Genomic DNA, 15,731 nt, shown 5'->3' on the forward strand with positions numbered 1-15,731 from the left:
ATAAAGGGTGGTGGCGGGGAGGGGGGAGTTGGGGGCTGCTGGAGAATGTATTCAAAACAATAAAACTTTCGGCCTTTGGATGGAGTGATTTGTCTCACAGCAGGGCCATAGTCTTAGTCTCTGAGAGAGAGAAGGGCTGGGACTGGCTCCCCGGTGGATGTGTGGCCAGAGTGCTGAACCCCATCTGAATGGATCAAATCCAGGTCTGAGAAATGATCTAAGCTTAGGGGGCACATGACCCCAGGGCCTGATGTTTCAAGTCTTAGGCATACTCTGACCGTCATCTGATTGCTCCCCTATCCCGTGGGGATCACTTGTTCTTGGAATCATTTAGACTTCACCTATTGCCTGAATTCCTACCTATGTTCCCAGGCTCTGATGAAGGCCTGACCTCCTTTTGCACTATCCTCTAGCATCCTCCCACACATGACTTAGGGCACTTTTGAGTTAGTCTGGGGTTCTTTGGGGACAGGCCTGCAGTCTCTTGAAATGTAGACCTTGTAAGGCACCTTCGTGATCTTCCCATGGAACCATGGGAACACCCTTCGCTAACAAGTTAGAATGCGACTGGCTTAATCAGTCTATTGATTGACCTACTGTACCAAGGTATCTGGTTAGGAGTAGCAATGCTTTATCTCCAACATCCAGCAAGGTAGGGACAGGTGACAGTTAATGACTTGCCCAAGGCCCTAAGCCCAAGCCAAGGCTTTAAATGACCTGTCTATGAAGCTTATATTTTTCACCTCTTGAGTTTTCCTTCTAAAGCCGGGATGGTTGGAGCTACACCAGGGTCTCAAAATCAGGATCTGAGAGGTGGGTTTATCAAGCAAGAAGCCCAGGTTGGAGAGCTCCAAATCAGGGATGAAATAATTAGGAGAAATCTCCACTGGAAATGTATTTCCCAGGCAGCCCAGTTCCCTTCAGTGCAGGTGAGGTGCCTGAGGTGCAGAAGGGGGAAAGAGTTTCCCCAAGTCCACAAATCTAATGAGTATGGAGGGCCTTAGAGGCTGTAGGAATGGTTCTGCTGAAACCCCACTTTGTGCAACTCTGAAGGAGAAGGGACTGGCAACTCCTTCCCACTCTCCATCATTTCATGCCAACCCAGGGTGGGTAGTCTCAGATGATGTCCCTTGGCAGTGAAGAGAGTCTGATCTAGGGCTGGGGTATTGGCAGGAAACGGAGGCTCCAGTGGCAGCCTGCGGGCAACTGCTCCCTCTCCTGGGTGATGTAAGTCACTCCCTGGAGTGGGGGTCACTGGGCTATTTCTGGAAGTTGGGATGAGGCACATCTGGCAACAGAAGCAGCTGAGTTGATGATGCTGGCGTGATGAAAAATGGAGAATGTCATCACTAGGGAGAGGGGGATCATGACTGGTCTCAGTTCCTGATTCCAGTACCTGATTCAAAGTACCTCAAACGGCCCTGGCTGGATAGCTCGCTTGGCTGGAGCATTGTCCTGCAATGCAGAGGTGGCTGGTTTGGTCCTTGGCCCAGGCACATATAGAAACAGATTGATGCTTCTGTCTCCCCCTTACCCCCCTTCCTCTCTAGATTCAATAAAAATAAAAGAATAAAAAAATAGAGAAAAAAAAAAGTACCTCAAACCAGGTCTAACATGGATTCAAAAGCCCTCTTCCAAGCAGACTAGGCTTAGACTTGCCCCCAATTCAGGCTGACTGGGATATCACAAGTGGCATCTGATCTTGAAAACTCCAGTAGATCCTCTAATCTTTAATGACCCACCTAAACCTGTTCACAGTTTAAGAGCATACCCTTGCACCCTTCCACATCCTCCAGGATCTCTGATTCCAAGTAGAAAGCCCTTTATAGATTCAGGACACTTCATCAATTAATTCATCCCATCAGAGGTTTCCTTCATACCGATAATCCCCAGCATCCCCACAGACCCCTCAACTACTCCTACCTAATGCTTCTCACCCTTATTCCTTCAGGTCCCTCAGCGATTCCCTCAGTCAGCAGTGGTTTCTCACAGTCTCTTACAGACCTAAGCATCAATTCTTCATTGTAGCATCTTAGTTCATTGCTTGCTTTCTCATATGTGCCTTGTGTGCGTGTGTGGGGGGCTTCAGCAGAGCTAGCGACCCCGTGCTCAAGGCAGCGACCTTTGGATTCAAGCCAGTAGTAGTACTTCATACCTGGGTCCTCAGCATCCCAGTCTGATGCTCTATCCACTGCGCCACCGCCTGGTCAGACTCCTACAGACTTTATTTTTTTATTTATTTTTTATTTTTATTTATTTTTATTTTTTATTTTTTTTTATTTTTACTTTATTTATTCATTTTTTAGAGAGGAGAGAGACAGAGAGAGAGAAGGGGGGAGGAGCTAGAAGCATCAACTCCCAGATGTGCTGACCAGGCAAGCCCAGGGTTTCGAACCGGCGACCTCAGCATTTCCAGGTTGACGCTTTATCCACTGCGCCACCACAGGTCAGGCTATTTTTATTTTTTTTTTTAATTTTTATTTTTTTATTTATTCATTTTAGAGAGGAGAGGGAGAGACAGAGAGAGAGAAGGGGGGGGGGAGCTGGAAGCATCAACTCCCATATGTGCCTTGACCAGGCAAGCCCAGGGTTTTGAACCGGCGACCTCAGCATTTCCAGGTCGAGGCTTTATCCACTGCACCACCACAGGTCAGTCCTACAGACTTTAAAAACGCCCAAACTCCCCTGTGACTTCTGAACTGGTACCTAGTGAGACATCTTCCCCTTTCCACGGACTCCCCTGAGTACCTCCAGACACCCCCCCCCCCCCCCCAGACACTTAAAACCTGCCCTAGCACCATGCAAACGTTCTCCCTCCCTACAAACACCTTGGTAAGATTCCCTTCGACTCCTGGCGGTTGCCTAAGCGCGCAGCCCACTGCACCTGTCCCACAGGTTCTGGCCGTTAAGTAACCGCCACTATACCGCTCCGCTCCGCTACCCTTCTGGGACTTCTTGGTCCAGTGTACGATTGATTTCTCAAGTTTTGGGGCTTGACTGATTTTTGCTTTTCGACTCAGAGCTGCCGTCAGAGGGCAGCAGGCACCGTTTGGCTTAGAAACTACAAGTCCCAGAAACACCTGCTCCGGGCTGTGTGTGATGCTGCCGCATTCACCGAGAAGGGAGCGGAAGTGTGTCCGCGCTTTGCCTTTTGGCTAATGTAGTACGAAAAGGCGCTAGCGATAGTGTCTGTCTCCCCAGGGGTCTGCGTCCATTGGGAATTGCAGTCAGGAACAGACTGAGTGGAGGAGACTCTTCAGACTTCAGCAAGGGCAGGTTAGTTAGTACGAACACAGGATTGGATTAAAGTGACGTCTAGAGATAGCATTTCCCATCATTCCGCGAGGCAGGAGGGGCTTGAGTGATTTCATTTTAGTTCCAGGTTTTTCCGGGACACACACATGAACTCTGTTTCCCAGCTCCCTTTGGTGCTACGTTTTTCCGGGTATTAATCGATAAATGGGAGACATAATGCGTGCACAAAATTCAGGCTACTCCTAACAGTCGGCTTCCTTGTATGGGCCCTCCAAGAACCTGTAGTTTAGGAAGCAGGAGGACGCAAAAAGCTGAATGGGGGTCTAAGGCAAATTGTATTTTCTTTTTTAACGCTCCTGGTAAGCCAATGCTAGAAAACCCACAATGCTAGAAAACACTAGAATGTATGCAAAGTTGTTTCTGGGAAACAGCTGAATACTTTGTTTTCAAATCGCTTCCTTCCCGATTTGTGGAAACTTGTAACTTGGTCTCCATTTTCCAGCAGACCCTAATAAACTTTCTTAGGACTTAAGGAAGGGGAAGGATAGTTGGAAACACTCTTCCGTCTCCATAAAAAACTGCTTTCACGTTTCGCTCACGCTTGCCCGAAAGTACCCACTGAACTCGAATTTCCGGCAAGCGTAGGCAGTCTTGTCTCAGTGTTAGGATCCGGTATGGCCTATCCCACAGCTTCGGGCTCATAGTAGGTCCCTCCCCTTAGCCAATAGGGAGGCTTCCTTGAACTCCATTTCCCAGAAGACACAAGGGCTCGTTGTAGCAACAGCTCCGAAGCCTTGGTGTTGACTACATATCCCGACAGGAACTGAGGCTTAGCGTACGATGGAAGAGGAGCGCTATAGCTACTCTATTTCCTGATCTAGCCTGTTTTCGGAACTGCAGTATGCGTTTAGGGTTTAGGGATCACATGGGACTCCATTTCCCGACGTACTTTGTAAGTCTCTTTACACCTGCAATGCGGTGAGGGCGTGGCGATGACTCCATTTCCCGGCTTGCCTCATGGTCCGGTATGTGCGGGATCCTCCTGCGCAGACTCAATTTCCCAGAGCACACCTGGCGCCGGTGGGAATCCCGATCAACTCAGTGAACGACTAGACTCCGTTTCCCGGCGTGCATCAAGTCATTGAGAGAGGCTGAGACTACATTTTTGAGGCACACTGAGGGGCCCACCGTTGCCACAGTGCAGTGAGTGTGCGACTCTGATTCAGCTTCCCCAAGTAATTCAGGGTCCTCCGTGGACACAGTCGACTGACTTATTGTCAATAATTCTACTTCCCTACGTGTAGCGGGGCCCATCATACTCGCAGTCTACTCTGAAGGCTGCGCGAACTCCATTTCCCGACGTACTACACGGCTCTCTGCGGGCCGAGGGCGGTGACGGTAGCGCCGAGGATAGACGGACTACATCTCCCGGTGTGCCCCGCGGCGGGTGCTGGGCCGGAGCCGGAGCCCGAGCGGCGCGGCCTGAAAAAGGCCGGAGGCCGGGGGAGGCGGCGGCAGCCCGGGCAGCCCGAGCCCCGTGGCGTGTGCCTGCGCTCGGCGCCATGAGCGGCGGCGCGCCTTCGGGGGGCGGCCCGCCTTCGGGCGGCGGCCCCGGGGGCTCGGGCCGGGCGCGGACCAGCTCGTTCGCGGAGCCAGGCGGCGGCGGCGGTGGCGGCGGCGGCGGTCCCGGGGGCTCGGCCTCCGGTCCGGGCGGCAGCAGCGGCGGGAAAACGTCAGTCGGAGCCATGGGTGGGGGCGTGGGGGCCTCGAGCTCTGGAGGTGGCCCTAGCGGCAGCGGCGGAGTAGGCAGCGGCGGCCCCAGCGCGGGCACCAGCTTCCCGCCGCCTGGAGTGAAGCTGGGCCGTGAGTATTAGCGACGTCCGCGGTGGGTGGAGGTCAGGGTTCCTGAAGCCCCTCTAGCGTCCATCAGGTTCTGTCATATGCTCAGATAAGAGCTCGAGGTCAGTGCCTCTAAAAACTGGAATCTGAGTTCTCCTCTCAGAGAAAAACTGGGGGGGGGGGGGTTACCGCTACTTCGAGTTTAGGATTAGAGTTAGTAACCCTGAAAGAAACAGGGGTTACAGGTTCCGTCTTCAAATACCGAGGTCTTAGGTCCTTGAGGCTTAAAGATGGGCATCGGATGTTGCCATCCAAGATCAGGAGTCATCATTTCTTATAAATGGGGCTCAAGGGTTATTGTTCCCAAAGAGAACAAGAATAAAATCACCACCACTACCCAAAAGGGGGGATCTGAATTTGCTTCCCTTTAGAAGATGGAGATACGGAGTGCATAGCACTTAACAAGTATTTGGGGTTACCGTGACTCCAAAGAACAGGGCCACAGCTTTCCAAATCTGGTACCCAGGTCATATCTTCCCTTTAAAACAAGGCCTGGTATCATTATCTCTTCATACTATGTAGAACTGTACTTCCAGTGGTGGAAATTAATGGTTGCTAATTCTTAGAAATAAAGACATTGGGAGTCAGCATTCAGACCAAGTCGTAGTCACAGTTCTTCAAAAAACATGGCTCAGTGGGTCTCCTTTCACAAAAATGCGATGGGATGGGGAGTGTCACAGTTCCCTATAGATATCTGTTTTTTATTCTGTGGTGTGGTATTATTGGCTCTGGAAAAGTAACTAAACAGACTCAAAACTTCCAAAAGAAGGTGTTAACTGGTCCCTCAAAATGGATTTGACTCATCACTGATCCCTTTTCTTTGGGGAACCTTTAATCAGTTTCCTGAAGAAAAGTGATCACTGGCCCCAAAGAATGCCACCACAATTTGCTGTTATTTAGGGACTGGAGCTGGGAAGTCCAATTTTCCTACGAGGGACTGAGACTGGGCTAGCCCTCTGATCCTAGAGAGCAGGTTCACCAGTTTGACAATTTAGTGCTTCTCTCTTAGGGACCACCCACATACAGGAAGGGGTCTGGGGCTCTGGACCACACAGATGAGGTCGAGGTCAGGTCAGTGCCTTCTCTAACTTCAAAGTATTTGAATAAGGGCTAACTGTCTCCAAGGTGAGTCAAGTCATTAGCACTGATGCTGGGAGGAGTCATTTATTTCTATCACCAAAAACCAGTGGTGAAGTTACCAGCTTCACCAGGGAGGACATAGAGGTCATTCTCCCCTGAGGTGTAAGGAAGGTTAGTGCTTTCCTAAAGTAGAAATACCACAAGGTTAGTGCTCTCTGAAGTAGAAGAGGTGAGGTCAGGCTTTCCCCAGTCAGGAGAGCCAGAGCGCAGTGAACTCGGGTGGATTTAATAGCTGGGAGTGTCAGTGTCTCCCCAGACTAAGAGAACCCAGTAGTTTGCTGCTTACTAGAAGTAGAGATTCGAGATCAGAAAGAGGTTCAGGTGCCAGTGTCTTCCTAAATGGGAGGAGGAAAAAGGAAAAAGAAGTCCCAGAGAGCTTCCTGTGGAGATTTCCCTTCCCACCACAGTCCTAGGATGGGGTGGTGGCCAGGGGGAAAAGGTCAGTAGATTTTGTGTCTCCTTTGTTCCCTAGGTGACAGTGGGAAGGTGACCACAGTGGTGGCCACTTTAGGCCAAGGCCCAGAGCGCTCCCAGGAGGTGGCTTATACAGACATCAAAGTGATTGGCAATGGTTCGTTTGGAGTTGTGTACCAGGCACGGCTGGCAGAGACCAGGGAGCTGGTAGCCATCAAGAAGGTTCTCCAGGATAAGAGGTTCAAGGTAGCTTGGGGGGGGGGGGGATAGGGTAGCTTGGGGAGAATGGGGACAAGAAGGTTTAACTAGGCATGACTGGTGAGAGTCCCAGCAAGAGCACTGGCCTTGGGCTCCCACAGGGGATCGGAGCCTTGGCCAGAGGAGAAGGGGGAAAGAAGGGAGTTGTATGGGACATGGGAATGTAGGTTCCAGGAAAGCCCAGAGCTGTCAGTTGATTGGGGTTTTGCTGTTTGTAAGTGCTTTTGCAGGTAGGTTCTTGCTTAATTTATATAAAGATTATGTTTACCTTGGTTGGTCCGAGCGTCGACCTCAGGTGCTGAGGATAGCTCAGTTGATTAGAGCATCAGCCCCAGACGGGGGTTGCCATGTGGATTCCAGTCGGATATGTGCGGGGAGCCTGTCTTACTATCTCCTCTCCTCTCACTTAAAAAAAAAAAAGATTGTGTGGAGATGTAGGTGCTGTTATTCCCATTTTAAGTAAGCAGAAATAAAAAACAGACTCAGATAAGAGAATCATCAGAGGTCAAGACTAGGTTCTAATTCCCTAGCTTTCCATCTTTTTTTTTTTTTTTTTTTTTGTATTTTTCTGAAGCTGGAAACGGGAAGAGACAGTCAGACAGACTCCCCCATGCGCCCGACCGGGATCCACCCAGCACACCCACCAGGGGCGATGCTCTGCCCACCAGGGGGCGATGCTCTGCCCACGGGGGGGGGGGGGGGGCGATGCTCTGCCCCTCCAGGGCCTCGCTCTGCCAAGACCAGAGCCACTCTAGCGCCTTGGCAGAGGCCAAGGAGCCATCCCCAGCGCCCGGGCCATCTTTGCTCCAATGGAGCCTTGGCTGCAGGAGGGGAAGAGAGAGACAGAGAGGAAGGAGGGGGGGGTGGAGAAGCAAATGGGCGCTTCTCCTATGTGCTCTGGCCGGGAATTGAACCTGGGTCCCCCGCACGCCAGGCCAACGCTCTACCGCTGAGCCAACCAGCCAGGGCCCCTAGCTTTCCATCTTAATCACTAAGTTAAGCTTCTGCTCAGAGGAGAAAGGAAGCTGGTGAGGCTGATAAGTGCAAAGGTCTCACTCTACCCCAGTCCTTGGTAAGCGCAGGGTGGAATCCCGCCTGCCCAGTGCTCACCAAACCACATGCCTTGCTGTGGGGCTCTATCCTGCTGAAGTAGGGGTGTCCATGTAAGCTGGTGGATGCCCAGGGGACGAGAAGGAGATGGAGGAGTAGAAGTCAAGGGATAATTGGTGTATATATATATATTTTTTTTTGATAATTGGTATGTGAAGGGTGGCATTTTGGAGGCTAGGCTAGTCTGGACATAGAAGAAGAGAGTATAGACTGAGAGGGAAACAGGCTTAGGGTCTAGACAGTGAGTACTCTCAGGGGCAGGAAGAGCTTTAGGATGTCAGTCAGAATTTGATTAGTGTTGGTGCCAGAAGTGGAAAGGACCAGAGGGTGGGGAGTTTTGAGGCCCCAGAGGGGAACAGAGAATGGGGAAGAATGCTGAGACTGGGCCTTCTGGTAAGAGGCTGAGGCTGGGTCCTCTTTGGGACCATGAGAATTGGAAACCTGGAGTGTGGGATTCAGGATCCAAGCCAGGGTTCAAGGGCCCAGATGCGTCCAGGGGAAGCACTAGGGAGGAGTGGGGACTGGGGTGAACTGGATGGCTACCTACTTGTCTGTTGTTCCATGTACCATGCAGGGGGGTGGGCCTCATGCGGCCATATCATCTAAGTTTTTAAGAGAAGCCGCAAAACCGGATTTATATGTGAAGTCATTTGATTTTCAAATGTCCGCAATAAACTGAACATTTTAAAAAATGGACTGAAGCCAGCACATCTATGGTTTGGGTTTGACCCGTAGATCTCCAGCTTGTGGGTGAGGCGTAGGTTGGGGGTGAAGAATTAGGGGCAGCCCCAGGGGGCCTGTGAGCTGGGACACATGGGATAACTGCCTGGCTCTGTTGGCAGGAATGGCGGAGCAGGGCTGTGTTGAGGGGTGCTAGGGAGGGGAGGTAAAGAGAGTTGGTGGTTTTCTGAAGCTCTCTCCCTTTGCCTATAAGAACCGAGAGCTACAGATTATGCGGAAGCTGGACCACTGCAATATCGTGAGGCTGAGATACTTTTTCTACTCCAGTGGGGAGAAGGTGAGACCTTGGGGGTAGGGGGAATCCTTCCCTTTCACTCTACCTGTTTTCCTACCTGCCTTTTTCATGACTGCCAGTCTTTCCCTACTTTTCTTCAAACCTTCCCTCCCCATTTGTTTTTTTCACAGTGCCTCACACCTCTCCTTTGCTCTCCACAGAAAGACGAGCTTTACCTAAATTTGGTGCTGGAATATGTGCCCGAGACGGTGTACCGGGTGGCCCGCCATTTCACCAAGGCCAAGTTGACCATCCCTATCATCTATGTCAAGGTGGGCACAGGCAGGCAGGCTGCTGGGGCCCAGGCCCAAGAAGTTAGGGGCTCCGGACCCTCCTGCCTTCGGTGGGTTCCCTTGTTCTCCAAGTTTCTGTTGGTCTTTAGCGGCCTTGTGTTCTTTGTCCTTGTCCCCATACCCTCAGAGATGGAGCTCACCAAATGCAGGGCAGCCCAGCCTGAGGCCTGATTGAATCAGGGAGGGAGGCTGACCAGGGCTGGGGAGGCTGCAAGGTACCTGCTTGGGGCTATACTGGGAGCCCAGTGAGACTGGTGGTGTTGGAGAAAGCAGCTCAGAATCAGATGATGGTGACGAAGAATGCAGAGCAGGACATACTGAGGTCTGGCAGCTGAGTGGGGAGAAGGTGAGGTTGGAGGAAGGTTAGTGTCCACAAAGCCAGGAGACAAGGCACCTTCATCCATTTTCTTTGCAGTTCATTCCCCAGTGCCTGGTGCTGAGCCCTGTGTGTTCTTATCCATCAGCAATTGTTTGAATGAATGAATGAAAGAATGAGTGAATAAGAATGAATGAGTGAGTGGGCCTAGGGATGATGCGGAGAACAGAGGCTGGGACAACCTGCTGCATTGGGAGGAGGTGGGAGGGGGCCCAGTTGCTCCTCCTGGCGAGCCTCGGGGCTCTGTCAGTGGTTGGTGCTATGGGACCTCACCTCTGGGGAGGGGAGTTCTCTGGCTGCTTGTCTGTCAGGCCCAGCAATGAGCATTTTTCAAGGCCCAGTTGACTAAGACCCAGGCCTTGCCCTTGAAGCCTCTCAGTTTAGCAGGGTAGACAAGTATCATCACAGAGATCTATAAAACTACTAGCAACTGCCTTCCTAGAAGGAGCACAGGGAATTCTGGAAACACAGAAGGCCCCCAGCCCTGCCTGCTTTGGGGCGAGAAGGATCAAGGAAGGCTTCTGGGAGGAGACCAGGCACAGGGTGAGGAAGTGGTATCTCCGGCCAAGGGCAACAGGAACAGAGGAGGAAGGGGCCCAGGAAGTAGTCTTGAGCATTTATTACCTGCCAGGCCCGGTGAGGCAGTGATGAAAACAATGATCACTGCTGTCTTGGCACTTAGGTTTTAGTCAGTGGGAGAGTGCAGGAAAGCCCATCTGGAGAGGGGCAGCTTGTGGGTGGTTTGACTGGTAGGTAAAGTGGGCTGAGCCCTTCCTGCAGCCAGTGGATTTGGGGGACCTGAGTGCCTGGCTCCCCAGCCTCTAAAACAAGGCCTTCCTGATGTCACTGTCTTATTCATCAGGCTTCTGCTGAGATACAGGATTGAAGCGGTAGTTCCCACAGTGTTGACCAGCACTAGCACTGGGAGTTGTTGCAAAAGCTGTATCCTGAATTTATTGAATCAAACTCTGGGAGTGGGGCCCAGCAGTCCTTATTTTAACAAGGCCTCCAAATGACTGGTGCACACTAAAGTTTGAGAACCAAGGGGCAGCGGAAGGGTTTCAGGTCGGAGACAGGACCTGGAAGGGCCCCTCGGGCCAGAAGGGTGGGGCAGTGGTATGCTGTGGGGAGAGCTGGTCTCAAATCCTGTCCCATCTGTCCCAGGTGTACATGTACCAGCTCTTCCGGAGCTTGGCCTACATCCACTCCCAGGGTGTGTGTCACCGTGACATCAAGCCCCAGAACCTGCTGGTGGACCCTGACACCGCTGTCCTCAAGCTCTGTGATTTTGGCAGGTGGGCCTGACTTGGGGTGTGTTGGGTGGCCAAAATGATGAGGGACTCCGGCCTGTGCCTTGTGTTTACTGCTGCCTACCTCTCCCTACAGTGCAAAGCAGCTGGTCCGGGGGGAGCCCAATGTCTCCTACATCTGTTCTCGCTACTATCGGGCCCCAGAGCTGATCTTTGGAGCTACTGATTACACTTCATCCATCGGTCAGACTTACGGGAGGCTGGGAGCGGAGATGGCAGTCATGGCCATTTTTTGTGTTCTGTATACGTCTGCCAGGCTTGGCAATAAAGCTTAATATCTATTCTTATATGCAGTCCTCACAAATTTAGGAGGGCAATGCTATAATATGTTCCTTTATAGATGAGCAGTCTCAGGCTTAGAACGGTGAGGCCACCTGCCTGCAGTTGTACTGCCGGGACTGGGCAGGGTTGGGCTTTGAAAGCTGACCTGACTCTAGAGTCCATAGTGGCTCTAGAACCTCTCTTCTCATCCAGGGGGAGGGGTTGATGATGACCTTGGGGAAAACTGAGGTGAGGTTATGAGGGTGTGACCTGCTCACAGGGCCTCTGTGTCCCTCTCTGTTGGTGGAGATGAAAGGGCCACCTTCCAGGCACGAAGAGTTGACATGAAGGGTTTGGAGGAGATGTTCATCAGCAGTGTGAGGAAACTGCCTGCTTCTTAGGTAGGAATTTGTGTTGTAGAGGTCAAGGTACAGACCAGGAAGGGGCAAGAGTACCAGGCTGCAGCTGTTCACCTAGATTGGAGAGTGGAAGGCCTGGAGCTTCAAAGTCAGGCTCCAGTGTTCCTAAACTGTGTGACCTTGAGCAAGGCGCTTACTCTCTGAGCTGAGAAAATGGGGCTCTTGGCCCCTCTCAGGATGCTCATATGGGACAGAAGTGTTTGTGAGGGGATGGGCGTGGAGCCCTAACCCTCCCTCACTCCCCTTTAGATGTGTGGTCAGCTGGCTGTGTATTGGCTGAGCTCCTTCTGGGCCAGCCCATCTTCCCTGGGGACAGTGGAGTAGACCAGCTGGTGGAGATCATCAAGGTGAGGGCAAGGCCAGGTGGGCAGGGGTGGGGCTAAGTGATAGGGGTCCTGGCTCAGACCCCTTATTTTCCTACAGGTGCTTGGAACACCAACCCGGGAACAGATCCGAGAGATGAACCCCAACTACACCGAGTTCAAGTTCCCCCAGATTAAAGCTCACCCCTGGACAAAGGTGGGGCAGGGCTAGGGGCTCAGGCAGCAAAGCTAAGGTCCCCATTGGATGCCAGCTGGTCTGGGGACCTGGCTACAGAGTCATGGCTTGGGAGCGGGTCAATGTCTTATCAGATTTCAATTTATGGAATTTCTAGTAATCTAAAAGTTGAGGCCCCATAGCAGATCTAGGAGCCCCAGTTTTATAGTGGGAAACAGACTTATGACAGAGCCTATAGTCATGAGACCTGGTCGGCTGCTCACCTGATACAAACTGAACTTCCCTCAGTGGTCGTGCCTCAGTTTCCTTATTTGGAAAGTGGGTTTGTGGGAGGCGGGCAGTCACATTTGCTGTGGGCGCTGTGGCAGTGAGGCACAGGAACATGTCAGTGCCCAGAGCCTCTCACCCTTGTGACTTCTGCGCCTCCTTCCAGGTGTTCAAATCTCGAACGCCACCTGAGGCCATCGCGCTCTGCTCTAGCCTGCTGGAGTACACCCCATCCTCGAGGCTCTCCCCGCTGGAAGCCTGCGCCCACAGCTTCTTTGATGAACTGCGATGTCATGGAATCCAGCTTCCCAACAACCGCCCGCTTCCCCCCCTCTTCAATTTCAGTCCTGGTGGTGAGGGCACAGCCTGGGTTGGGGGAAGCTGGAGGGGCAGCCAGTGATTGTGGAGAAGAGCTTGGTGTTGAACACAGGAGTAGAGAGCTAAGGGTGGGCGACGAGGAAGGCCTGGGGCACAGGAGAGACGCCACAATTCAGTGAGACCCAAACCTGATTCACTGGCACCCTGTGATCTGTACTAGGTTCTTTGCAGTTTTTCCTTTATTCAGCAGCAACATGTGTCCATGTTTTGGCCTTGCCAAAAGCCAGATTTCCATTCAACAGCCTTTTTTTTCCTTCTTTTCCAAGTGAGAGGAGGGGAGATACAGACTCCCGCATGTGCCCCGAATGCTATCTACCTGGCCATGCTCACAGCCAAGCTCTTTTTAGTACCTGAGGCTCAGGCTCCACGGAGCCATCCTCAGTGCCTGGGCCAATGCACTCGAATCAGCTGAGCCATGGCTGTGGGAGGGGAAGAGGTAGGGGTGGAGAACCAGGTGGGCGCTTCTCCTGTGTGCCCTGACGGGGCATCGACCCTGGGACATCATTACACCTGGCCAATGCCCTACTGCTCAGGCAACTGGCCAGGGCCTCAGTACCCTTTTCTAACCCCATCTGGGTCTACAGATGCCATGCCCTGCCCTCTGACAAGGCATGTCCATTCCTGTCTCTAGAACTCTCCATCCAACCATCTCTCAATGCCATTCTTATCCCTCCTCACTTGAGGTCCCCGGCGGGCACTGCCACCCTCACCCCATCCTCACAAGGTAAGTCAGGGCAGAGCAGCACTTTTCAGCTGGGGGGCAGGGGGCTATTTTCACAGGCCCTGAGTGTCCTCCAGGTACTTCAAAATTGCTGGCCGTTGGATGGTATGGAAAGCATGTTTTACAACACGCAAGTGGCCACTTGTATTGGGCATGGTCACCTAGGTTTGTGTTGAAATGCTAACTGTAAAACCAAAAGACATGTGTTAGCCTGCACAAACAGTTGAATTTGTTGCCCACATTTACAATTTGGGGTCATTTGGGGGAAAATCAGATGGGACAGCAGTAGGCATGCCTTTCCTCAGGGCTGAGTTCCAGCTATCCCCTTTAAGGTGGGGCCTGGCTCTCTGGTGAGTCACTCAGTGACCCACTCAGGGACCAACCTGGCTCTCTGGCATTTGAGTTTGCAGCCCTGGACCTAACATGACAGCTTTCAATTTCTAATGTAGCATCTCACAAGACTTCCTGCTTGTGGGGATTGGGGGGAGGGAGGGGGGGTTAAAAAGGCAAAGAAAGGCTAATAATTGCTCCTTCTTCCTCCTCAGCTTTAAGTGAGGCTCAGACCAGCTCGGAATGGCAGTCTACTGATGGCACAGTTCCCCTCACTAACTCATCCTGAGGGCCCTGCCAGCTACCTTTCCATCTGGGAGCCCCAGGTGGGGCTGGAAAGGGGGGGGCATAGCTCCTGCCCTGGCTGGGCCCCTAGACTAGAGGTCAGAGGTAAATGAATTCCTGTCCCCTCCTCCTGTCCCTCCCTCACCAGCCTCACCCCTATGGTGGGCATTTTAAGAGGATTTCAACTGGTTGTGGGGAGGGAAGAGAAGGAAGGATGGATGGGGTTGGGGGCAAGAGAACCTCCTATTCCTTGGCCCCCTTCCCTTTCCCAGGCCTCCACCTCCAACCCACCCTCCCCTCTTGTGTCCCTTGTAAATAGAACCAGACCAGCCCATTTCCTTCTTTTCCTGGCCCCCGGGTGTAAATAGATTGTTATAATTTTTTTCTTAAAGAAAACGTCGATTCACACCGTCCAACCTGGCTCCCCCTCTCCTACAGCTGTGTCCCCCTTCTGTTCTCTGCCCTGAGATTTCCTCCCTCCTCTCCCCACCCTGGAGAGCCGGGTTAGGGGTAGGGTGGGGGTGGGGTCCTGATGTCTTAGTTTCCACAGTAAGGTTTGCCTGTGTACAGACCTCCGTTCAGTAAATTATTGGCATGAAAACCTGCTTCTGTCTGGCTATTTCCACAGAGGTGAGGGAGGTGCCTGGTGGGCTGTCTTGGGATAGGAGCAGGCTGTATCTCAGGCAGGGGGACAGGGTAGAGTGAACCTAGGCTGGTTCATCTGAGGCCTGAGTCTGGGTTCTGGCCCCGGTGCCCAACCTTCCTGTGTGAGGATGAACTGGTCTGGTTTATGCGCAGCAGAGGCCTGGAGGAGCTTGCCCCCTGGACCCAGCACTAATCATCTGCTTCCACCCAGGGAAGGAGAGAAGTCATGGCCGCAGAGCATAATGGCAGAGTTAGGGCTTGAACAAAGAGCTGTCTCAGTCTTTGCTTCCTGCTGCTTCAAGGTCTGGTGTATACAAAACTTAGCTGTGTAGACTCTCGGTGGGCATGCATGGAGACAGAGGTCTTGTTCTCAAAGCCTAGCAGATCCCCAAGCCTTTGTTTCCAGGCCTTAAACAGGGCACCTACCTGGCCCTACCTCCTAGTGATGCTGGGAAGTGACACCCTTGGGAAGGTTGGTGCAGAGACCCCTGACTTTTACACTCACTTAGAAAAAAACATGCTGCTTGCCTGATTAGGAACTGGCGTACTGGATAGAGCATTGGGCTGGGACGTGGAGGACCCAGGTTCGAAACCCTGAGGTTGCCAGTTTGAGCGCGGGCTCATCTGGTTTGAGCAAGGCTCACCAGCTTGAGTGTGGGATCATAGACATGACCCCATGGTCAGTGACTTGAGCCCAAAGTTGACTGGCTTGAAGCCCCAAGTCGCTGGCTTGAGCAAGGGGTCACTCACTCTGCTATAGGCCCCTGGTCAAGGCACATATGAGAAAGCGATCAATGAACAACTAAGGAGCCACAGTGAAGAAGACTTGATGCTTATCATCTCTCTCCCTTCCTGTA

General features: G+C 52.3%; 1 protein-coding gene across 1 annotated transcript; it reads left to right on the forward strand.

Moving 5' to 3' along the window:
* The first annotated feature begins 4,334 nt into the window (after nucleotides 1–4,334).
* On the forward strand, nucleotides 4,335–14,834 carry GSK3A (glycogen synthase kinase 3 alpha). The gene is made up of 11 exons (XM_066373617.1): nucleotides 4,335–5,118; nucleotides 6,767–6,954; nucleotides 9,011–9,094; nucleotides 9,253–9,363; nucleotides 10,925–11,055; nucleotides 11,147–11,253; nucleotides 12,000–12,097; nucleotides 12,174–12,269; nucleotides 12,682–12,868; nucleotides 13,525–13,617; nucleotides 14,160–14,834. Exons 1-11 carry the CDS (start codon nucleotides 4,818–4,820, stop codon nucleotides 14,231–14,233), a joined length of 1,470 nt encoding a protein of 489 aa, XP_066229714.1. The 5' UTR covers nucleotides 4,335–4,817; the 3' UTR covers nucleotides 14,234–14,834.
* The last annotated feature ends 897 nt before the right edge of the window (nucleotides 14,835–15,731 follow it).

The sequence above is a fragment of the Saccopteryx leptura genome, chromosome 3, assembly GCF_036850995.1.
Source record: "Saccopteryx leptura isolate mSacLep1 chromosome 3, mSacLep1_pri_phased_curated, whole genome shotgun sequence".
Lineage (NCBI taxonomy): Eukaryota > Metazoa > Chordata > Mammalia > Chiroptera > Emballonuridae > Saccopteryx > Saccopteryx leptura.